Source organism: Staurois parvus, unplaced genomic scaffold, assembly GCF_062004578.1.
Source record: "Staurois parvus isolate SC_StPar_1 unplaced genomic scaffold, SC_StPar_1.0 ptg000059l, whole genome shotgun sequence".
In the NCBI taxonomy this organism is placed as follows: domain Eukaryota; kingdom Metazoa; phylum Chordata; class Amphibia; order Anura; family Ranidae; genus Staurois; species Staurois parvus.
This window is the reverse complement of record NW_028317855.1, coordinates 13093299-13118398: the sequence shown is the minus strand read 5'-3', so window position 1 is coordinate 13118398 and position 25100 is coordinate 13093299. Positions and strand designations below refer to the sequence as shown.

The following is a 25100-nucleotide window of genomic DNA, read 5'->3' as shown; positions in this document are numbered from 1 at the left end:
TAGGTTAGCTTTTGCCTTTAAATAGGAATTTGTTTTACTATATTTGTACGACTAAAAAACGGGACTTACTGCTGGCCATTGTGCTGCTTTCACTTCTGAATTAGTAATTCGCCCGAGAGGAGCACATGACTTCTTTGCATGACTAGAGAAGCAAATAAGTGAATAACATCCCATTTCTATACATATGAACCTTCTTGAAGCAATTATTTACTGTACGTATATACAGCTATCTTTCACCTAGTACATATGGCACAACATAAAATGCACTAAATTTACAAATGTTTAGCATTTTTCCTTTCATAATCAGATGTTAACCACAAGGGGAATTCCTCATGCCATCACTAAGGGGATCCCCACAATATGCTTGATTTGTTTCCCATGTACAAACATCCCCTGCTGTTTTTTTATTGAACAAAGAAATCCCCGAGTGGCTCACATTGCTAAAAATGTCACTGAATAAAAAAGGTAACCAGTTTTCAGTCTGTTTCATCTACTGTTTTATTACACATGGATATCACACATTGGAATATATGAACATTTTTTATTCTATAGCGTATGAAATGGTTATGTACATGTTTTCATTGTTTAAAATATATGCCTCATTTTCACAAGTGTATGGCCTGCGCTCTCACTGATTATCTCAAAGTTCTGCTTATTAAATACAGCACTGCAAAATGCAAGATGGAAAGAATCTATGGCAATCAATCAGCATCTTGCGCTGGTCTGCCTTCAGTAAAATGGTTGTTGTAAATAATTGTGCTTTGCTGGATGCAGTGCTTATTGTAAAACTGTATAAAGAAGTATTCCTACTCAAAGTTTTAGGCCAAGGCAAGAAATAAAGTCTGAAGTCTAACAACATTGAGCATGTGTGCGCACAGACATGCCATGGCACACAGAACACTTCCATCTGATATTCACAGTTATGTTTTCCTTTTTTTTCTGCCCTCTGGTTTTGCTAGCCCAATGAGGTTTTATTTTATTTTGTATAATGGTAACATTTGCTTTACAGTAAGGGATTGTGAGGGATTGTGAGTTTCAAACATTGAAGAAAAAAAAAAATAAAAAATTAAAAAGCGGAATTTCACCTCAAGAGTTCAGCTGATCCTCCTCCTTCCCCCCTCATCTGCCTGTATTGTAAAAAGTTTTTTTTTCTTCCTAGGATTGGGTACCTATTTCTGGTAGGTACCTACTCCCACAAGCAAGATGGTGCTGCTGGGAACCCGAAGACCGTCAAAGAACTGGTCTAGGTAATGACAGCGCTGGATCCCTGCGCTGGTAAGTGTCTATATACTAAAAGTCAGTAGCTACAGTATTTGTAGCTCCCGACTTATTTTTTTTCACAATGACCAGAGCTCATCTTCTGTAATTGCTCAGACTCATTACTGATATCTTGATAATTTGACCTGTTTTTCAAGAGAGATACAAAGGTTTGTTTAAATAGTAATTCTAAGCAACAATAAATGGCAATCAGCAAGCTATCTAGAAAAAACACTGCAATTATGCTAAAGTCAGAAGGTATCCAATTCTCCCTAAAAGGAGTTCCATGTAACCCACTGCAAATTCTATATTAATAAACTATGGAATGGTGTAAACCCATGTCAGTGACTTTTTTTTTTCATTGCTGTCTGTGTGCCATTTGGGACATTTTTACTTCACTTTTTTTTCCTGTAGCCAAAATAGGAAATTAAAGAAAACCTTTACAAAAGTGATGGGAAATCCCATCTTAAAACAGTTGTCTCCAGGACAGGTTTCCCCATTAGAAGAATTTCTTTTCTACTCCAATAACAACAACAGCTGCAAACTTTTGGATTTCACATCAATACTTGGACCTCTCTTTGTATGGCTTTGGACTTCTGTCTTTTCTCCTGTCCTTGTCTCTTTCTTTTCCATTGTCCCTGGAGCTATGGTAACTACTACGTTCACGGGAAAGACTACGACTTCTCCTGCCTTCTTTTTTCTCACTTCGCCTCTTCTCTTTGCAATAATCCTCTTCATGTCTTCTGTGGCGATCATTTCGATCAGAATCCTGCAAATGCAAAAAAGAAATTCATAACTACAAAAGGGCTAACTGGTCAAAACGAAAATAGGAGGAAATTCATGGACTTTTTGGGCACTACAACAATAATTCGTAAAATACAACATTTTATTGAACATATACATACATGTATAAAATCATTACAGAATATGACTTAACCCTGTAACATCAGAGAAATTCACTGCAGATTCACATACTATTGATGAACCCCACAATCTCATAGATATGCCGCATCTCGCCAATAAATAAAGGGGATACTCTTTGTATAGTGATGGTAATGGCTCAACATGTTTCGCAATGATATTGCTTCTTCAGGAGCTATAAGAAGATTTCTAAATATGAAATATAAAATTACATTGATAACACATAAATCCTACATAAAATAATTATAGCATACATATGTCAAAACAGATAATGATACAACAAATACAATCATACAATGTACATATATCTGCACATGGACAATGGAGGAACGCACCCAATGACACCATGAGAGGCCAATCGATGAAGGGATCCCAACAAAGCCGGAGGAATAGACCATAGAGGAAAAAAAATAGCCCAAGTGGGCAGTTTTAGTAGAGGATTTCCCTCATTGAGCATGGGTTCACATATATGAGATGTGGTATATCACATGTGATTCGCACAGGAACCGCACCTCATTCCTGTGCAAATCACATGCGATTTGTGTACAGTGCGATTTGAGCCATACATTTTGTGTGGCCCTAATCGCACCGCACCAAAAAAAAAAAAAAAAAAAAAAAAAAAAAAAAAAAAAGGTGCAGGACCCTTTTTTGGGTCCAGACTAGAATCGGATTGCATGGGTATTCACACCTATACGATCCGATTCTGCACATCGCACCGCGTTTTGAGGACCACTTTTGGGGTGTTAACGTAACATACACACCCGCACCGGTTCACATGAATGGGGTGCGATTCTGATGTGCGGAATTTGCACAAAAACCGCTGCAAATTCTGCACTGCATCAGTGTGAACCAGGGCTGAAGGTAACAACCTTGCTGAAGTAGAAGTACAAGAGTTAGTTCCACATCTTCAGAAGCAATACAGATTCTCACCAAGAGGTCTGGGACAATCTAGACATGGGAAGAAATAGAAGCCTCTTATAAAGACTTGGTTGAGCACCTAGGGGTCTCACAGGGATCAATTTCAAGAATAACTTTTAAAGTACCACAAAGTGTCTGCTTCCTTAGAGACCCTTTCCTTTTCCAATAAGCCTTTACCTAAAAGTTCCTCACATAAAGCAGGTTAGCCGTGCTACAATGATGTTGCAGATAAAATATTTTTTTATAAGTAAAATGGCAATACAAACATAACAGCTCACATAAGGACAAGGCAAAGTAACACATTTCACACAAACATGTGCATAGGCTGGCCATACATTATACAATTATCTGCAGATTTTTGGTTTAGATTTACCAAAAACCATATAATAGGACAAACCTAAACAACACTTTCAGTTGTATCCAATTAGGCAGGCCCTTGAACTACATAGTTGAAGGTAAATCTAAAGGAAATTGGGCAGAAAATCTGCAGATAATTGTATAATGTATGGCCAGCCTTAGTCATTACTTAAATTTCACCTGTCAGAAAACAGCTTAAGTAGTAAATAGCCCAGCTGATTTCAATTAGTGATTACTTACCCTTTCCATAGCATAGACATATTCAATGAATATATTGATCATGAATAAAAAGTATTGAATAAATATACTGCAACATAATCCAAAAACACAAAGAAAGATAAAGCAAAAAAAAAAAAAACAAAACAAAACAAAAAAAAAAACGCACCAAAAGATCACAAAAATGGTATTAATTCCCCAAAAGTGATATGTACTCACGAATAAATTTGTATGCATTCATACAGCCTAAAAAAATATTATAAATCAGATAATCTCTCCCTTCTAGTCAACCTATGCAAATAGAGATGTGAAATAATTTAAAAAAACAAGAAAAATTAATCAAAAATTTAAATAAAAAACAATGCATGGACATCCAGGACTCAATCATGAAAATTAGTAACATCCCACTCAAAGTTTTACCCCTGGGGAATGCGAGTCTGTAAATGGAATATCCAAAAGACCCTTCTGACTGGCATAGCAGACGAAAAACATCACCCCCACGTACAGAGGTCTTGATCTTTTCTATCACCTGAACACCAACTGCTGTACAGTCAGCTGCATGTATGGAGATAAAGTGTTTGGCCACATTAATTGAGTGATTATTTCTCACATCACTTAATCACAAAATCTATCTTTTAACCTTCTGCTAGTACAGGGGTAGGCAACCTGCGGCTCTCTAGCTGTTGTGGAACTACAATTTCCCATGAGGCATTGCAAAGATTACAAAACTTGACAGTTACAGCTATGACTTGCAGAGGCCTGATGGAACGTGTAGTCCTGCGGCTCTCAGGTTGCCTACCCCTGTGCTAGTACATCCCACATGCTGGACATGCTATAAAATGACAGGTGATCAAATAAATTACATATTTGGTGTTGCAAAAGAAATTTGTTAATTTTAAATATTTTATTAGTATGAGAACAAAAACTATCACCTTAATAATGTGGAAGCATGATAGACACTCTGAGGAGCCACATTTAAAGTTTCCTTAAAAATTAAGCCAGGATATAGATTGAGTTGAAAGAGGATTAAAAAAAAAAAGCGAACTTTTCCTACGGAGGGTGTTCTTCTGGAAATATTTATTCCACTGCCCAGAATTTCAGAACAGGTATGATCATTGTATCAAATCTGTAAATACACTATATTGCCAAAAGTATTGGGAAGCCTGTCTGTACAAGAACATGAACTTTAGTGGCATCCCAGTCTGAGTCTGTAGGGTTCAATATTGAGTTGGCCCACCCTTTGCAGCTATAACAGCTTCAACTATTCTGGGAAGGGTGTTCACAGGTTTAGGAGTGTATCTGTGGGCACGTTTGACAATTCTTTCAGAAGAGCATTTATGAGGTCAGGCACTGATGTCAGACGAGAAGGCCTGGCTTGCAGTCTTCACTCTAATTCATCCCAAAGGTGTTCTATCGGGTTGAGGTCAGGACTCTGTGCATGCCAGTCAGGTTCCTCCACCCCAAACTCGCTCATCCATGTCTTATGGACTTTGCTTTGTGCCTGGTGCACAGTCATGTTGGAACAGGAAGAGGCCATTTTCAAAATTTCCCACAAAGCTGGGAGCATGAAATTGTGCTAAATGTCTTGATATGCTGACACCTTAAGAGTTCTCTTCACTGGAACCAAGCCCAACCCCTAACCCTGGTGCACAGTCATGTTGGAACAGGAATAGGCCATCACCAAATTGTTCCCACAAAGCTGGGAGCATGAAATTGTCCAAAATGTGTTTATATGCCTTAAGAGAGTTCCCTTCACTGGAACTAAGGGGCCAAGCCCAACCCCTAAAAAACAACACCACGTCATAATCCCCACTCCACCAAACTTTATACTTGGCAGAATGCAGTCAGGCAAGTACCCTCCTCATGACAACCGCCAAACCCAGACACGTCCATCAGATTGCCAGACAGAGAAGCGTGATTTGTCACCCCAGAGAACACGTCTCTACTGCTCTAGAGTCCATTGGCAGCGTGGTTTACACCACTGCATCCGATGCTTTGCATTACACTTGGCGACGTAAGGCTTGGATGCAGCTGCTCGGCCATGGAAACCCATTCCATGAAGCTCTCTGCGCACCTTTGTTGTGCTAATCTGAAGGCCACGTGAAGTTTGGAGGTCTTTAGCTATTCACTCTGCAGACAGTTGGCGACTTCTGAACACTGGGTGCTTCAGCATATGCTGACCCCGCTCTGTCATTTTACGTGGCCTACCATTTTGTGTCTGACTTGCTGTTTTTCCTAGTTGCTTCCACTTTGTTATAATACCACTAACAGTTGACGTGGAATATATAGTAGCAAGGAATTTCACGGATGGACATATTGCACAGGTGGCAAACTATCACGGTACCACAAATGAGAGCAACCCATTCTTTCACAAAATGTTTGTAGAAGCAGCCTGCATGCCTATTATACACCTGTGGCCATGGAGGTGATTGGAATACCTGAATTCAGTGATTTGGAGGGGTGTCTCAATACTTTTGCTAATATAGTGTATCAGTGCCTTCTCATTAGTGCCCCATCCTTGAAAATAAAAACTACTTATTTGCAAAATTTTATAACAGAAACTAAGAAAAACATTTATTTCATTTGTTTTGCAAAAAATAAACCCAGTGGTGATTAAATACCATCACAAGAAAGCTCTATTGGTCTCCCAAAAAAAGGATAAAAATGTGTTGCATAACCGCGCAATTGTCACTCAAAGTGCGACAGCACTGAAAAATTAGCCTGGGAAGGAAGGGGGTGAAAGTGCTCATTATTGAAGTTGTTTAGGAACTTGTGGACAAACATTTGTGTTGCTTTTTAACCACTTCCTGCCTGCAATGCACTGTGGACAGGTGACAGCTATAGACAAAAGTGACGTACCCGTACATCACTGCCTACTACTTCCGCGTTTCAGGTGCCCCCCCCAGCTGGCACCCGCTGTAACTGTACATAGCAGGAGCCTGTTAGCAAGTTCCAGCTAATGATTCACAGCTGGGGTCTGCTGATCAGCCATGTACAATCATAACCCAGAGCTCTGTGTTGACAATCAACACAGAGCTTTGTACACAGAGAATGATCTCTCTGTTTCTCATCCCTGCAAAGCAGGGGTGAGAACCTTAGAGATCTACTAGTAAAAGTAGCACACATCACACATATTTAGGCACACATTTAACCCCTTGATCGCCCTAGATGTCAACCTCTTCCCAGTCATCATCATCTTTATTACAGTGACAGTGTATAATATTATCACTGATCACTGTATTATTGTTACTGGTGATGTCAGTGGCAGTTAACCAGTTCCCCCTCCAGCGTCAGATTGCCTGCTGCACTATCGCAGTTCCATTATAAGTCGCTGATAACCTCCATTTGTAGAATAAAAAAAAAAAAAATTACAGTATATATACACCATAGATAGTAGGCACTAGAACTTTCTCGCAAACCAATCAATATACACTTATTGGGATTTTTTTTAGCAGAATACATTTTGACCAAAATGTATAAAGACATTTGAATTATGTCAGATATGTTTTATAGCTGAAAGTAAACAAATTTTTTTTTCAAAATTTTCAGTCTTTTTCGATTATATAGCAAAAAATAAAAAAAATATCATGGTGATCCCATGCCACCAAAAGAAAGCTCTATTTGTGTGAAAAAAACAAAAAAAAAAAACAAAACAAAAAAAAAACAAAGAGGGGGGGGGGGGGGGAAGAGTGGCCTGGAGTAGGACACATGTGAGGTGTGCTCTGTCTTCCAAGCATCCTTTTTCTGATATTCTACCAGTTATCCTGACCAGCACTTATACAGTTTTGCTCCAGAGGACCCCCACATCGTACACTATGTCCCGCCCCCCAAAAAACATCTGAAGCCAGCTCCAAACTTCCAAACTTTGAGAACAGGAGGCCCCAGGGGAAGATGGCAGTGCCTCCACTTTAGACTTAGAATCCTCAGGAGACAGAAATAGCCAATGTCCTAAACATGAACTCTACATGCCAGACAACTCTTCACGCTAAGATAGAGGAGGTCAAGTTTGATATCTCTGTCCTCCACCAGGATTTTCACAAGCTGCTTGACAGAATCAAGGAGGCCAAGACCAAACTTAGTAGTGAGGAAGACAAGCTGCATCCACTGATCACCACACGGGTGGCTACGGATCGCCACCATTGGAACATTAACCAACTGGGTGCCCATTCTGGCTTATGTATTAACTGGGAAAAATCCTAAATTCTTTCCCTAGACCATTTTCCACCAACTGCTAACCAGGCCAGCTTACCTTTAGCCCCTGTGACCTTTCACCGGTATTTTGGGATGAGGGGTTCCCGGTCCAATTAGGATCATATTTTGTTAACATATTAAACCTTTGTTTACCCTAATCAAACAGAAAACTCTAATATGGGCTAAACTGCCCCTTGGAGTCATGGGCAGCACCAATTTAATTAAAATGGTCTTATTAACTAAACTATTGTATCTTATCTGGAAATCTTCTGCTTACCTACCTCTGAAAATTTGACACTAAAATACCTTTGTCTGGGGCAAAGGCAGACATACATTACCTTGGTTAACTTTGAAAACCCTGAATGCTTTGGGGGGGGGGGGGGCGTAGCCCTGTCCGACTTTAAACTATGTTGCTGCCCAGTTGTCTCATATTTTACAACTTTGACAAAAAACAGACCTAAAAAAGGTACCAAACATTAGTCTGCGGGCATCCCTCTCACCCAGCCCACATGCAGTCAATATTTCGAGGTACTAGAGGCACCAGCTCCCAGTATGCACGGAATAGTATTTTATTTCACCATCAAAGTATTTGGGAGATAACTCTGTCCAGGCTTGGCAACCCTCCCTCTCATAGTTTACAGCTACAGATATTAAACCATTTTCAGAACTATGGGTTGAGTTCTCCCTCCCCAACACTATGCGCTTTCGCTTTATACAGATTCATCATGCCCCGTGAACTCAGTTCCTAGATGCAAATCCTTCCTATACCTTTTTGTCCTTGACAGAGGTTCTTCTGATCACTGACCCCGCTAAATTGATCTCCACAGTGTATAATATCTTACTAACCCCCCACTGTGACTAAGCTGGCTTTCATAACTAAAAGTAAATGGGACCTTGAATTGGGTACTGTTGATCAGGCAGATTGGGGAGAAATACTGGATAACTACAAGTTGGTCTCTCCCAAGATCCCATTTAACACAGATGTACATTTTACACAGGGCTTAACGGATTCCAGTTCGTGTCTCTCGCTATAAACCTTCTCATAGCTCCTCCTGTCCTTTATGTCTGCAACATGTGGACAACTTTTTTCACCCAATATGGTCTTGTCCTATTGTACAGACCTACTGGAGTCAGGTGGTCTGATTTCTACATGACCATATGGGCTCCCCTTTGTCACTTGACCTTAAATCATGCATGCATTTCCTGAACCCGATATGGATACATTTTATGGAACACCAATTTGCTGCTCGCAAAGAGACTGCACGAAACTGAATGCAGGCTAACCCTCCAAACACTTGAGACGTGGGTACAGGAGGCAAATTCTACTCTCCGTTACAAAAAGCAATTTACATACATAGAGGATGCCCTGATAAATACAACAAGGTGTGGGACAGATGGTTCGCACAACCCTCCACACGTATGTCAGGCACCTTTACTGTAGCTTATTGACCTGAATAGGTTGTCTATTATTCTCTCTTCCCAACTCTTGCCTAAATGTCTATAAGCTCCAAGGAGCAGGGCCCTCCTATCCCTCTTATTGAACTGTATTGTTACTGTATTGTCTCCCATTATATTGTAAAGCGCTGAGCAAACTGTTGGCGCTATATAAATCCTGTATAATAATAATAATAATATTGACGCAGGACTGTAATGGTAGATCACTACTTTTGTCCCTTGAAGACTTACCAGGCCACACAACTGGCTTGTTTATGTTAGTATGCAACATTATTTGTATCTCCGCTCTTTATCTCAAAGCTTTTTGATCATTTCAGAGGTTTTTATACAGAACATTACCTTTAGAAAAAAATCTCCTCCTCCCTGCAGCTCCATGGCCGCATTTACTGGCAAATCCCAGGTTTCATTTTAACAACCGGGACGTGTTCTGTAACACAGGAGAAGAAGGTCCTGCTTGTGTAAACTGATGCAGTGTCTTCAGTGTTAATAAGAAGTACAATGTAGCATTGCTCCAGCCAACAGGGGGAGGTATAGTCACCTTCTCACATAATTTACAATGATTATCAAATAAACAGAGCCTGCTTTCTCTTTAGATAACCCGTAGTGCTATAGAAACCCTTTATCATTTATTACTTTGGTCTGTAAAAGAATGTATTTAGAATAGATAGTGCAATTTGACCAGAAACCATTATCGTTTCCTTATTAAAAACGCATATACCCTTAACCACTTTAGCTCTTTGAAGGTGTCTGATATGTCTAAAGCCTGAAGAGGTTAAAGCAAGTTCACAGCTGCAAGAGAAGCTTTGAGCTTGCTTATGTTTTGTGCAGTAGTTGCTCGGCTTTTATGTAAAAGTAATTCAGTTGGCCACTGTGTCAAAATATCTGTGCCTAATGAGCTGGAGCAGAAGGCAGGGGAGACATTAGGGTTCAAATAGACCCCTGATGCCACCATAAAGAGTACTTGTCACTTGTCCACTGCCATCACATAGGGAGCTTGTTAAGCCCCTAGCAATAGAAATAAAGTGAAGTGCAAAAAAAAAAAAAAAAAAAAAAAAACCACATTAAAAAAAAAAAATTACACGACTGTAAATGATTTTTCCCTACATATACATTGCTGCACACACCAGAGTAAAAGCAATAATTCTAGGTTTCTCATATACAGTTAACTTGCAACCCATGAGTGGTACAGGAATATAAAGTGTCAGCTATTGATAATTTTAAGTACCACAATTCTTCTCCATTTTGCAGGCATTCAAGAATTTTTTGACAGGTTATGTTGAGTGAAAAGATACCAAATATTTTATTTGGGGGGGGGATTAAAGTGATTTTATAGCCAAAAATGTTGGTCTTAACATTGTTAAAGATATTTAGAAACTGCTCCAGATGGGAAGTGGTTAAACAAAATGTAAAACCTGTCATGAGAATTACGTAAGCTACTTTTGCGGACGTCTTTTTAAACATCAAAGCTGCCTGACTGTCATGTTGATCCAGTCGTTTCAGTAATTTCTGGGTCACTGACTCAAAACAGGTGTAGATATCAGAAATGCAGAATTTTCTGACTTTCTCTGTACTTGTTTTCGAGTCTGTGACCCAGAGGTACTAAAGCCAGATTCAGTCAGGAAACTAGCATTCCCAGGAGACCAGCAATGCATTTACACTGTGAAAAGTGAGCATTTTGGAGCATTATGTAGCTTTGCATCAAGGTTCAATCCAAAATATGTATACCAATGCATTATTTATGATACACGGATATTTTAACATTGCTGGAAATGTTGAAGGAAATTAACATATACATAAAGAATGTATAAAGGAAAAAAAAGTTCACAAGTGTAGCAACGGGCTGAATACAGTACCTTTGACTTTTTTATTCTCCTTTCATCTTCATCATCAGAGTAGTGGCGTTTCTTTTCTTTTTTATGTTTAGAATGTCGATGACTTTGACTTCTGCTTGTCTCCTCTGCATTGTCTTCTAACAGAAGATCATATTTGCTGCTAAGACTATTAAGGTTTTTTTTTTTTTTTTTAAAAGGGTAAAAATACTCCTTACAATAATGATGTCTTCTAAACAGCAATTCATAGGTGTCCCCTCTATATACACTTAAAATAAAGCTTTGTAACACTAAGAGCAGTGGGGGCCATCACCTTGTATTGTTACAACGCAAGGATTACTTTTTACAAAATGACATTGTAGTCATTGCTATGCTGCGGTTTGGTGATGGATGAGGTGAGCTGTGGAAGAATGCAGGTATGCTGCATTTTTCTGTACCATATCCCTCTGTTGAAATTTGGTGTGAATAGGGCAAACCGAAAACAATTATTTTCTATTTACCTTGGACTTTGCCTCCATTGATTCAGTGCAGAATAGCAGAGGTAAATGGAAAGAGTGTGAACAAGCCCTTAAAGTGTCCGTTATCTTTAACAAAAAAATCAAAGTTACATTTACGGTAACGCCTTTTAGGACAGAACCTTGAGAGACCTCGGCTCCTCCCCCACTTGAGGAAACCCCTCCACCCAGAATAAAAGTACGGTCTTCCCCACTCCAACCTAAGTTCACGACTTAGCACCTCTGGTCACCTGGGGAGACAACACAAGGCACAAAAAAAAAAAAAAAAAGGGAAGAAGAACCTAACCGTATAACCAAATCCTTAAAAAGGGCGGGCAACTGGCACGGTTCTGAAAGACACCTAGAAAAGGTGCTACCGTAAGTGTAACTTTGCTTTTTCTCTTCCCTGTCATTCAGGACAGCACCTTAAGAAGATAGGCGAACACTCACCCCATGGTCCGCTTGTAGAACCTTGAGTCCGAAGGCCTGCTCCTCTACCGAGACCAGGTCAAGTCTGTAATGCTTAACGAAGGTGTTCTTAATTGGACCAGGTAGCAGCCCTACAGATCTGTCCTGGAGTTGCACCAGCCAGCTCAGCGTACATGACCGACATGGCCTGGGTGGAGTGCGCCACGATGCCCTCCGGGACTTCCAGACCCTCAGTAAGGTATGCCCAATTGCCAGTCTTAGCCACCTAGCTAAAGTGCGCCTAGAGGCTTTACAACCCTTGCTTGCTTCTGAAAATGATACGAAAAAGGGAAACTAACTTCCTGATCCCTTTAGTCCTATCTAAATAAAGAACACCACATTTCCTAACATCCAACGTGTGAAAATTCCTTTCCTGGTCACACGAGGGGTTAGAACAAAAAAAAAGGTAAAGTAATTTCTTGGCCTCAATGAAATCTCAAGGCTATCTTGGGTAAGAAGGCCAGGTCCGTCCTAAACGCTACCCTAACTGCAAAAATCTGGAGTAAGGGGGCCTTGATTGATAAGGCTTCCAACTCACTTACTCTCCTCGCTGTAGTAACCGCTACCAGGAATACGGTCTTGAGGGTCAGGATCTTGAGAGAACTTGAATCTAGGAGGTTCAAACTGGGGGCCTGTCAGAACATTAAGCACCGTCGTCAGGTTCCACTTTGGAAAGGGCCTCTCTCCTACAGGTCTCTGTCTGGTCAAGGACTTAAATAATCTAGCCACCAGCTCCTCCCAGGCTAAAGGGAGACTGCAGGATAAACGCTAAGAGCCGACACTTGGCCTTTCAGCCTACTCACCGTTAGCCCCTTGTCGCCCTCCTGCAAAAATTCCAGGACTGAAACTAAGCTATATGTTTCCAATGAAGTCTGAGCTCACATCTGTTAAAAAGCGTCTAGACCTTAAAAAGGTAGATAGATCGAGTCTCCTTTTTCCTACTATTTAGGAGAGTGGATACTACCCTAGCTGAAAACCCTTTGCTCCTCAGGAGCTGTTTCTCAGAAACCAAGCCGCTAGGTTCCATCTGTCTACTTGGGGACACAGGACCGGACCGAGACAGCAAGTTCTCTCGACATGGCAGTATCCAAGGAGGGTAGACGGCCAGGGTCGAAAACCAAGTGCGGGGCTATTTCGCTCGGTTCTGAATTTCCTCAGAACTGCTGGTAATAAGGAGACTGAAGGGAAGGCGTAACACAAGGAAACGTCCCACTACTGCACTAGTGCATCCACTGCCATTGCTCCTTCCCATCAGTTTAGAGAGAAGAAAACCGGAACTTTGGTATTTTGGCCTGACGCAAAATGTTCTATGGATGGAGACCCCCATTCCCTTATGATGGCTTGGTAGATCCCCCAGCTGAGCACCCATTCTGATTCCCTCAACTGCCTCCTGCTGAAAAAGTCTGCCAACTGGTTTATATCCCCCTTCAGGAGGACGGCGGATAAGGAGGCTACAATGGTCTTGGCCCAGCTGAGCAGCTCCGAGGCCAGGGACCACAGAGTCTTGCTTCGAGTTCCTCCCTGTCTGTTGACATATGTCACAACGGAGGAATTGCCCGAGAGGATTCGCACATGCTGGCCCCGTAGCTGCTCCTGGAAGGCCAGCGACACTGCTTTTGAGTTCTTTCCAGTTCAAGGATCTGTTCCTCTCTTCTGGTAGCCAAGAACCCTGCGCCTCAGACTCCTTTAGGTGCGCTCCCCAACCCCTGGCACTCGCATCCGTCGCAACTTCCCTGGAGATGGGAAAGGCTGATAACAGCCCCTGGGCCAAATTGGCTGACCTCCTCCACCACCATAGGGTCCTCTTCACCCAGGGGGTACCTGTATCAAGGAATTCAAGGACTCCTGCCGGCGATCCCAGATGTCCAGAATGAACAGCTGGAGGGGCCGTAAATGTAAACCTGCCCAATGTACCGCCGGGATAGACAAGGTTAGCAGGTCCAACACTGACATAGATTGTCTTAGGGACACGGCCTGGTTCCCTAGCAGCTGCCCGATTCCCCTGTCCAACTTTAGGACTTTCTCCTGGGGTAGAAAGGTTTTTTGAAGGGTGGAATCCAGTTTGTAGCCCAGGTACACCATCCTCTGGGCAGGGACCAAATTTGACTTGGATAAATTTTTTAGCCAGCCTATATTTTCCAGGTGTCTCATCACCAAGGTTATGTCCCACGACAGCTGTTCCACTGAGTCTGCAAATAGGATATCGTCCAGGTAAGCCACCTGCAAGACTCCCGTTAGGCGAATGGACATCAGGGCCTCAGCCATGATCTTTGTGAAAATCCTGGGCAAGGAGGAAAGCCCAAAGGGCAAGGCTCGGAACTGCAGGTGAAGTATTTCCCTGGGGCCCCATACTGCCAACCTAAGGAATTTTTGAAAGGCCTCTGCAATTGGAATGTGTAGGTAAGCGTCCCTTAGGTCTATTAAGGCCAAAAAGCAGTTGGAGGGGAAGAATCCCTGACCGAGAAAGTCAAATCCATACAGAATCTCTTGTATTTGATGGTCTCGTTCAAATGTCTGAGGTTCAGAATGAGCCTGTAATTCCCTGAGGGCGTTCTGACCACAAAGATGCAGGCAGAGTTAGACCTAGCCTTTATCCTTACGGACTCCGCTGAGGCGTCTGCAATATAGCCCACCTCCTGTAGTAAGGAAGGAGGGTAATATTTTGTCCTTCGGGGATCCTGCCACGATATGGGCCTGTAGCTGTGAAAGCCAATATTCCATGTTCCGAGCTACCACAGTAGTGGCCATTTCAGGCTTTAAGTTGGATAGTGTGGAGTCCCAGGACTTTTTAAGAAGGGAATCCGCCCTTCTATCCATGGTGTCAGACAAGACCTCCATGTCCTCAAAAGGCAAGGTCCATCTTCCTGGCTACCTGAGAAAAAGTCCTGTCAAGCTTTGGGTTTCCTCGTCAAATGGGAACCTGCGTTTCAGAAATTTGGCAAAGAAAGGCTTTCTCTCCGGATCCCACACTCACTCTTTATGGTTTCTACTAGCAAAGTATTTTATTAAGTTTTCCATTACAAAAACACAGCCCTGTAACAATTACATCTAAAGTACAAACAAATCTCCTAAATTTATCATCCCAACCTCCCCTCTCCCTGTCCCCACCCTCCACACAACCCACCCCAGTCCATGTCTCTGCAACAATCCAGTTCATATCTATACCCTTTACTCTTCATTTTCTGGTTATTCTTTCTCTTTCCCTCTGACTTTTCTTTTCTGTTTTCCTGTTTCTGCTACAGTCATACAAGACATTCCCTTTAAATCTCCTACCACATAGATCACTGGGCCTCCCACTACTTCCATATATTTTCCAGATGTCTTAAAGTCAAACCATCTTTCCCATTCCTTTCTAAATTTTTCTATTTTACCTTCATCTATATGGTATAATTCCTCCATCTTGTTTATATAATCCACCCTCTCTAACCAGTCCCTCATTGTTGGCGGCTCCTGTACCTGCCAAAATTTGGGAATATGCCTTTTAGCCGCACTAATTAGATGGTATAATACACTATTTTATACTGCTTCACTGGTACATCTGACCTATGGAATAAACACACCCGCCGATCCTTCTGTATGGTTGTCCCCAATATCTATTGTGTAAGTTGAATTACATCTTGCCAATACCCCTGTATCTTTGGACAATCCCACCATATATGAGCCATTGTTCCCTTTGCTCCACATCCTCCATACCCAGATACATTTGATCATGCAAAGTGAGGGGCTTCTTATCTTCCTTAATGTATATTATATAGGGCACGGTTGTTAGAGCCAACCTCTGTAGCTGTAGGATAAAGGTACCAGATGGATATCAGGTATGGATGGATGGGAGCAGTAACACTGATGTAGCTCTTCTTAGATTGGAAGCAAGGCTCTAATGCAGTAAACATGAAAAAGAGAGGAAGGCACCTCTAAGTGCAGTATAGACAATTTATTAGTGAACAAAAGATAAATTGCACTTACAAGATAAATAGTTAAAAAGACTCATTGTATGGTGTATTAAGATCCAGGTGAGACATCCAGCAGCAGCTCAGTCTATAGGATCAGGAAGCAAGATCTAGGATGTGTCTGTGTATCAAAATGAGGCTTGGAGAGCAGAGTCGGATGTAGGAGGTGAAGGGGGCAGTAACACTTTTCAAAGCATGCTCAGTAGGCTCCTTCAGTAGGTCTTAAGAAGGAGCCTACTGAGCATGCTCTGAAACACGTTACCGCGCCCCCCCCCCCTCACCTCCTACATCCGACTCTGCTCTCCAAGCCTCATTTTGATACACAGCCAGCGCCGTCCATTCAGAGCGCAGTATGCATATGCTGGTGACATCACTGGCACTGCTAAAAAGGAAAGATCTCCTCAACGGTGCACGTTTAGGAGATCTTTACAGTACCTCCAGGTAAGCCTCTTTCATGTTTTACCTACAGGTAAGCCTTTAATAATGAGAGACTTTACTACCACTTTAAAAAATACAAACTATTGCATTATTGCTTTCAGTTACCCCTATCTACCAGGGCTACACTACATGTTGTAGACATATGAAATATTTTTCTTCTCGAAAGTGTCTTATTGTGAATTCTAATTGGCTGAAAAGTGATGCTGGGACCCTTAACCTCATGGACTTAGGAGAAACTGCACCACCCCCCTGTGCAACAGTAAAAGATCTTATGCCTAATAACAATTCTAGAGACAAGTTCTGCTTTAGAGAGGTGAAATTTTTATAAACATAATAATAATAATAATAATAATAATAAATTACATTTCCACTCTTTAGCTGTAGGTCAACTATGTGGAATACTAATAAATATAATGAACAGTGGACAAGAAAGGGTAGTTTTACCAAGACTGGAAATATAATTTCAATTTAATGTTTCCTGCATATTAACAAATACCTCTAATGTAGATCGGATCTAGAATATCGTGATGTCCAAAGAGCCTCACATTTGTGCAATACCTGTTTTGTACATGTAGAATATATTAGTCTTGGAAGAACCAATAGGCTATACTTCGTACATTTTTTTCAGTTTGGCATAAAAACAGCTGTGCATGTTTGCCATCTATAAATGCTTTTCCAAAATAGATCACATTGATACCACATCTGGAATTACACACAGGGGGGAATTTAGCAAAACTGCAGCATGAAAAATTTGGTACAACTCTGCATAGAAACCAATTAGCTTCCAGTTTTTTTTTGCTAAAGCTTAATTAACAAGCTGTTTGAAGCGGATTTGCTACCATGCACAGCTGCACCAGATTCTGAGTGCTCCAGTTTTCATAAATCTCCCCCAGAGTGCATCTATAAATGCATGCAACATTTGAGTACACAGTTCCATTTACTGGGTAGAAATGAGAATGCAATATTCAGTATGTAACTGACTAAATCACTATTATATTTTCATTAAAAAGTAATGCTTACCTTGCAAGTAATATACTAATGCACATTTCCAATGTGTAAAGAAAAAAAAAACAGAATTACCAACAGCATATTGACATCTGTTATGCTATTGAAAGCAACGTATTGAAAGCTGATAAAAAATGTTTTGAATTAAAGGAAGCTTAAAAGGATAAGTTCACCTTTGAGAACATTTTGCATGTTTCACCTGTTTTTAGGGTAGAGGAACATGTAACATGTTCCCATAGCTGCAGCCGCTCCCCTCCCTCTGACAGATAGTACGGGGAGAAGTTTTCCTGTACTGTCAGATTGGAAACAGCGCGGCCGTACTGGGCTCTGCCCCCACGAATGTGTCATTCATTCATTCATTCACGGACTTCCGTGAATGAACTGCAAGTCCTGACAGCCTCGGCGGCTGTGGGCTTGTAGTTTTCAATGAACTACCATGGCACGGTGTAGCACCGTGGTAATTCATTGAAGCTTACTGTCAGAATATCTGCTTGGCTGTACATCCCATACGGCAAGCAAATATTCTGATAGGTCTGCAGGAGACCTACATAGCATCAGCTATATATACATATATATATATATATATATATATATATTTTTTTTTTTTTTGGTTGATTTATTAAAGCAGAAAAGGCAATTCACTTAGCAAAGTGAATGCTTGTAAATAAGATAAACCTGTGTTCACTATACAGTCACGTTCACTCTATTTACTAGTGAACTATACCCCATGGAAATAGTTGTAACGTATTTCAACAGGTAAACATTAGATCCGGATTTACACAGTGCCTACCATTAACGGTAATATATTACAATAAAAGCACAAAAAGTGTGATTTCAATCAGTGTGCACAAATGTAAATGCCCCCCTGTCCTCAGAAACCCATATTGTCCCATTTAGCAGATTACTTTTTTGTAGGAACTTTGCATAAATGGTCTACTACTTTCTGAAATTGTTGACCAATCCTCCTGAGAAATTCCTTCAATTTCAAGGCATTTGCGGATTTCCTTGCATGAACTACCTGTTTCTCTTTACAACATTACAAAATTATTCTGATAAGGACATTGACAATACCAGCGTATAACCTTCAAATTCTCCAATATTTTTCTGCATTTGGTATATTCTCTCTTTTGTGCTTGAATAATCCATTTCTGGTGCAACTTTCCTTTTAAACAGATGGCCTCACAATCATATCAAGCACCTTTGTTATGATACAGAATTCATATCTAACCAACTGTTGCTGCCTAGGCCCTGAAGCAGGAATGCAGCCTAAAATCAGATTTAAAAAACGGCATGCTTCACAGTATGAGGTTCTTTTGCTAATATGCAGTTTTCAGTTTGCAACAAACATGTCTAATGTTACTGTAGCTAAACTACTATTCCATCAGTCCACAGCACATTGTCCTGTGCTGATCTGGCCTTTGCCTACATGATTAACAGCAAACTAGAATTGCTTTTATGTTCTTTTTGGACAACATACTTATTCCTGGCACACCTCCCAAGCAGGTTAAATTGGTGAAATCTTTATGATTGCAGATGCATGCACTTTGTTTATAAAAATAATATAAAATAAAAATACACAGGCAATTAAATACCACCAAAAGAAAGCTCCATTTGTGGGAAAAGAAAGGACATAAATTTCATTGTTTCAATGTTGCATGACCGTGCAATTGTCAGTAAAAGTAATGCAGCGCCGTACTGGCCTGGTCAGTAAGGGGAATAAATCCTCTGGAGGGCAAGTGGTAAAAAAAAAAAAAAAAAGAAGGGCATTGTTAATTTTACAATGGACCCTGTAAAGCATTGCATCTGCGATCAGCAGATTACGGGTGCAATGCCAGGCTCCTGCAGATATTTAGTCTGCTGGTACCTCCTGTATGAGAGCACTCACCAGCTTCCTCTCAGTTCTTTGAGGACTACAAGCTGTCGGCCGCAATGGCTGATGGTACTTGTAGTTCAATCACAGAATGAATGATGCGGCTGTGTGGGAGGAGCCCCGCACGACCGCACTGTTTTATAAAAATTGTGACAGTACATACTGAAAGATGATCCCCCGCCTGTTTTGAGGGGGGGGGGTGTAATTGGGCATTTGGTTTGGTCAGGAATTGGAACGAGGTGAACTTGGCCTTGACATTTTGTGGCTGCTGGAGATTTATATTATATTCAAACAGTCACATTTTGGTCTTTTGCCGAAACCTACACTTGTAGATTATATTCTTTGCTGTGAAATAACTAATTTCATATAATTTGGCAATCTTTTTAAATCTCGAGAGACTCCTAGCCATCAACAACCTTCTTTCTAAAGGAGAGTTTTTTTTTTTTTTGGGATGAGTACACCAGACCCTCAAAAGGAGGTTTTAATTTGTGACACCTAATTTTAATTACTTGAAGTAGTGGTAAATAGAGGTGTGTAGTTATTTTTTCCATGTAACAAATCTGCATTTTCATTAATTCAAAAGTCAGGAAAATGCATACACCATGTTAATATTATGTATCATTGTGAAAGCATGGCAGAGCTCAGGAAAAACCACCAGTCTACAAGGCTCTCAGATTCCCCTCATTGCTGATGCGAAGTACTAACCCCAGGAGCCCATCCAAGCTTCATATACATATAATGCAGGCAAAAAGGTTGTACTCCAATGACATCACTGGCATTCTCTCTCAGTTACATCTCTCCATCTCTACTGGTACCTTCTCCTCCCCCCTAAAGCATGCACCGATCACTCCCATACTAAAGAGCCCTCACTGGACCCCACCAACCTGAACAACTTAAGACCCATCTCCTTGTTCCCATTCAAATCTAAACTTTTAGAAGGCTTTGTCTACAACCGTCATAGCTCCTACCTCACGGTAAACAACCTTCTTGACACCTTACAGTCTGGCTTCTGCACTCCGCTGAAACTGTCCTACTAAAACTCACTAACGATTTACTAACTGGTAAAACCAATGGCCACTACTCCATTTATTTACTACTAGACCTCTCTGCAGCCTTTGATACAGTTGACTACCCGCTGCTTCTCAAACTCCACTGCCTTGGTCTCAGAGATTCAGCTCTATCCTGGTTCTCCTCCTATCTGTCACAGCGCTCTTTCAGTGTTACCTATAACTCTGTCTCCTCCTCTCCCTGTAGGGGTCCCCCAAGGCTCTGTTCTTGACCCCTTCTCTTCTCTACATACAACTCCTCTCTTGGTCGCCTGATAACCTCCCATGGCTTCAAATACCACCTCTATCATTCCTTCAGTCTCCTCTTGCATTACCATATTACTAACCGACATATCAGTATCAATGTCACACCACTTCTTTAAACTAAAGTGCTCTAAAACCGAGCTGATAATATTCCCTCCCCGTCATGCACGCCTGAATGACTTTTTCATCAAGATCAATAATACAACATGCAGTCCCTCCCCTCAAGCCAGGGTACTAGGTGTAATTCTAGACTCAGACCTATCCATTCGGCCCCAAATCCAAATCACTGTCAAAAGCTTGTAGACTTCACCTCCATAACATCTCCAAAATTTACCCCTTTTAACCAATGAAAACACAAAACTACTAGTTCACTCCCTTGTTATTTCTCGCCTTGACTATTGCGACTCCCTTCTCATTGGCCTACCTCTCTGTAGGCTATCCCCTCTTCAGTCTATCATGAATGCTGCTGTCAGGATCATCTACCTTACCAACCACTCAGTGTCTACCACCCCTCTCTGCCAATCCATCCACTGGATTCCAATTGCCCAGCAAATTCAATTCAAAATGCTAACAACATGCAAAGCCTTCCACAACTCTGTCTCAAGCTATAGTTCCTTGAAAAAGTATTCATACCCCTTGAAATTTTCCACATTTTGTCATGTTACAACCAAATGTCATGTTAAAAAGTAAATGTATTTTAGTGGATTTTTTTGTGATAGACCAACACAAAGTGGCACATAATTGTGAAGTGGAAAGAAAATGATAATGCAGTTATTTACCTATTAACTGGATTTCCAGGAATCTTCCAGGACAGCTTCACATGATGGGCTCCTCCCACCAGGAAACACCTGATCCACGTTTTTCCTAATAAGTAGCCTCTTTCCCCAGGGATCTTCAGTACAGGAATATAACTAGGATAAAGCACAAGGATAACAGTAGGAACAACATAAGTCTAGTCCATTAAATGACGGAACGCCAGCATTTAACTATACAGTAAATCGGGAAGGAGCTACGCTGTCCTGGAAGATTCCTGGAAATACAGTTAACAGGTAAATAACTGCGTTTTCCCCAAGTCATCTTCCTGGACAGCTTCACATGAGAGGATTGAAAGGAATACGTACGTTAGGGCAGGACTGTCGCTTGCAAGACCTGCCTGCCAAACGCCTGATCCTTATTGGCCATCAGGTCCAACCGGTAGTGCCTGGCAAAGGTGCTGAAGCTGGACCATGTTACGGCCCTGCAGATCTGTCTGGGGGAGGTGCCAGCTCTCTCTGCCCACATAGCTGAGGTGTCCCTAGTCAAGTGTGCTTTCAAGCTAGGTGGTAGTGCTAGTGACACGGTTTTGTATCCTTTCGAGATGGCTTCTTTTATCCATCTTGCGATGGTGCTTTTAGAGGCATTGTATCCCTTCCCTGGTCCTTGAAATAAGACAAAGAAGAGGCTGGACCAGTGTCTCCATGCTTTAGTGCGCTCGATATACGCAATTAGGCATCTTCTTACTCAATTTTGTTGTAGTCTCTTTCTTTGGCGTTGCTTGGGTTCCCACAAAAGGATGGTACTACAATTTCTTGTGTTCTGTGGAAATGCGATGCGACCTTTGGTAGGAATGCCGGATCCATATGGAGGATAATCCTATCCAACAGGATTGTGCAGTAAGGTCTATCACTGCCAGTGCTTGCAGTTCGCTGACTCTGCGAGCAGAGACTAGGGCTGCTAAGAGCGTGGCTTTGATGGTCAAGTTCCTGAAAGAACATTTTACCCAAGGGTTCGAAGGCTCACGTTGGAAAGTTTTTAAACTGTACCTAGATCCCAGAGAGGTTATTTAGGTGCGCACGGGACTCTACATCTGGAGATAGCCCTCAAGAATCTGACCACCAGGGGATCCTCCGCTACCTTCAACTCAAGGAAGTTAGACAGGGTAGCTACTTGCAATTTGAGTATATTAGCGGCTAAGTTCTTGTCTACCCCAGCTTGAAGGAATTTGAGTACTGTGTTTAGGATAGGAGCTCCTGGTGACTCATTCCCATTCCTCCAATAGGAAAACTTCCTCCAGATTTTGTCGTAAATGGAATTCGTAGACTTTTTCTGCCCGTCTAAGATGGTGGCAACCACTCTCGGATAAGCCTTTTTTTAGCTAGCCTACAGCTTTTCCAGGTGTGGATGTACCATTGCCCCCTGTACTAGTAGGTCCTTGTGGGTGGTATTGTCCATGGGTCCATTAGGCTCAGCTTCAGGAAGGAGAACCATGACCTTTTGGGCCAGAATGGAGCGATCAAGAGGACTCTGGCCTGAGACGTCTGTATTTTCTGTACCACTCTAGGTAGTAGTCTGAATGATGGAAAAGCGTAAAGGAGGTCCTCCTCCCATGGCTGGGCTAGAGCATCCATTCCTGCACTTTGAGGGTCTCTTTGAAGGCAGAAGTACTTCCCTAGTTTTGAGTACCTTCTGTTGGCGAAGAGCCCCATCTGCTGCAGATTTGGGCGAATGCTGTGTGGCTGAGGCACCATTCTAACTGGTTGATTTCCTCTCGGCTCAGCTGGTCCACTAAACAAGTTTAGGTCTCCCTTCAGATGGACTGCCATGATTGATTTTAATTTCTTTTTCTGCTCAGCTCAGGAGGGTTTCCATCAATTCCATTAGTTTTTGGGACCTTGTACCCCCTTGCCTGTTTAAGTATGCGACAGCCGTTATGTTGTCCAACAGGATATGAACCTGTTTCCCTTCTATTTTTTCCTGAAAGGCCGTAAGCACTTTGAAAGCTGCCAGTAACTCCCTGAAGTTTAACGACCTTTTTGCGGTTTCTGGGTCCCACTTGCCCTGGGTCAGGCAGCCCTCCATGTGTGCGCCCCACCCCCGCAAGCTTGCATCTGTAGCGATTTTTGTTGGGTTGGATTGGTTCCACCTTCTCCCGGATCCCAGCATGTGAATGTTTCCCCACCACTCCAACGACTCTCTCACTTTGCACGTGAGGCAAATGCTGGAATCCAGAGATGCTTGGCTGCCGTCCCAGTGGGAGAGGATGTGATTCTGTATCGTTCTGGAGTGTATTTGTGCCCATTGTACCCTCAGTATGGCTGTGGTCATGCGGCCGTCGAGCTTCATGGAGTTTCTGATTGTGCAAACTGGCGTCCCCCGGAGGCTCCTCGTGTCTTGTAGTCTTGAGTGCTTTTTCTGGTGTTAAGTATAAGCAGGTGCTTACAATTTTTGTAAATATCCTTGGTGCGGAAGACAGACCAAAGGGAACAAGATCGTTCTGTTCCTGCCCTTTAGCGCGAACCTTAGGACCTTCCTTGACTCTTCCCTTATCGGGATGTGAAGGTATGCGTCTATTGATGCCATGAATACTCCGGGAGAGAGAATTTCTTTTGTCGTGTAGATTGTCTCCATGCAAAATTTTTGGAGTTTTACGAATTCGTTCAATTTCTTTAGGTTGAGTATCACTCTGTATTTCCCAGACGTCTTCCTTCTTAAAAATGGGAGCAGAATCCCCTTCCCTTTTCTTCTTCCTCCAACTGACTGACTATGTTCTGTTGGAGCATTTTTTCCAGAAGGTTCACAAGTGCGTCCGCCTTGCTCTCCTCCCTTGGCAGTGGATTCACAAGGAACCTGTAAGAGGGGGGAGTTGTGAAAATTCTATCCTGTAGCCGTTTCGAATTGTATCTAGGATAAATGCATTCTGGGTAGTCTGTAGCCATTGCGTGTGAAAGTGTCCCAGCCTTCCTCCCACCTGGCTCCGCCAGTCACTTGGACTGAGTTTTTGTTTTGTCCTGGTTGGGGTTGAAGAGAAAACCTCACTTCTCCTTTCGTCTTTTTGAGACACAGCCTTTCTTCTGGCCCTGAAATCTGGCTTCTCATTGTGTGCTGCCTGTTGGGACAAAAAAAATTTCCATCCCGCTTGCCTGCTGGGAACTGTTGCTTTTTGTCGGCAGACCTCTCAAGGACCGAAGTCAGTTCTGGCCCGAAAAGGAGATTTCCCTCAAAAGGGCAGTCTGCAGAGTCTGGATTTGGAAGCGATGTCCTCCTGCCAGGATTTCAACCAAATGGCTCTTCAGGCTTAGTTTATGAACGCAGTTGATCTTGCAATGTATTTGATGGTTTCAACTGATGCGTTTGCAATAAAGGCCACGGCTTTTTCCAAAACCGGTAGGGATTTAAGAATTTCCTTTGTCGGCATGCCTTGTTCAAGGTGAGATCGGAGCTGGCCCAACCATATGTCTTGGGTCCTGGAAACGCAGGTTGTTGCTATTGCTAGTTTAAAAGTTTACTGCGGACGCTTCCCACGCTCTTCTGAGGAATGTGTTGACCTTGCGGTCCATTGGGTCCTTTAGGGAGCCCCCATTTTCAAAGGATAAATCCGTGGATTTCAAAATTTTTGAGAGGGGAGCATCTGGTTTTGGGCAAGACTCCCACACAGACGCATCTTC

At 42.0% G+C, this 25100-nt stretch overlaps 1 protein-coding gene across 2 annotated transcripts in view; it reads right to left on the bottom strand.

Moving 5' to 3' along the window:
• Positions 1–473: 473 nt before the first annotated feature.
• PPIL4 (peptidylprolyl isomerase like 4) overlaps positions 474–25100 on the bottom strand; it is a 47845-nt gene continuing 23218 nt past the window's right edge. The window contains exons 12-13 of one of the 2 annotated variants that reach the window (XM_089668620.1): positions 11169–11304; positions 474–2026 (exon numbers count right to left, since the gene is read on the bottom strand). In XM_089668620.1, the coding sequence (XP_089524746.1) occupies positions 1817–2026; positions 11169–11304 (346 nt within the window). In that variant the 3' untranslated portion in view covers positions 474–1816. Of the gene's footprint in view, positions 2027–11168; positions 11308–25100 lie in introns of both variants that reach the window. The other variant, XM_089668619.1, reaches the window with a different exon arrangement.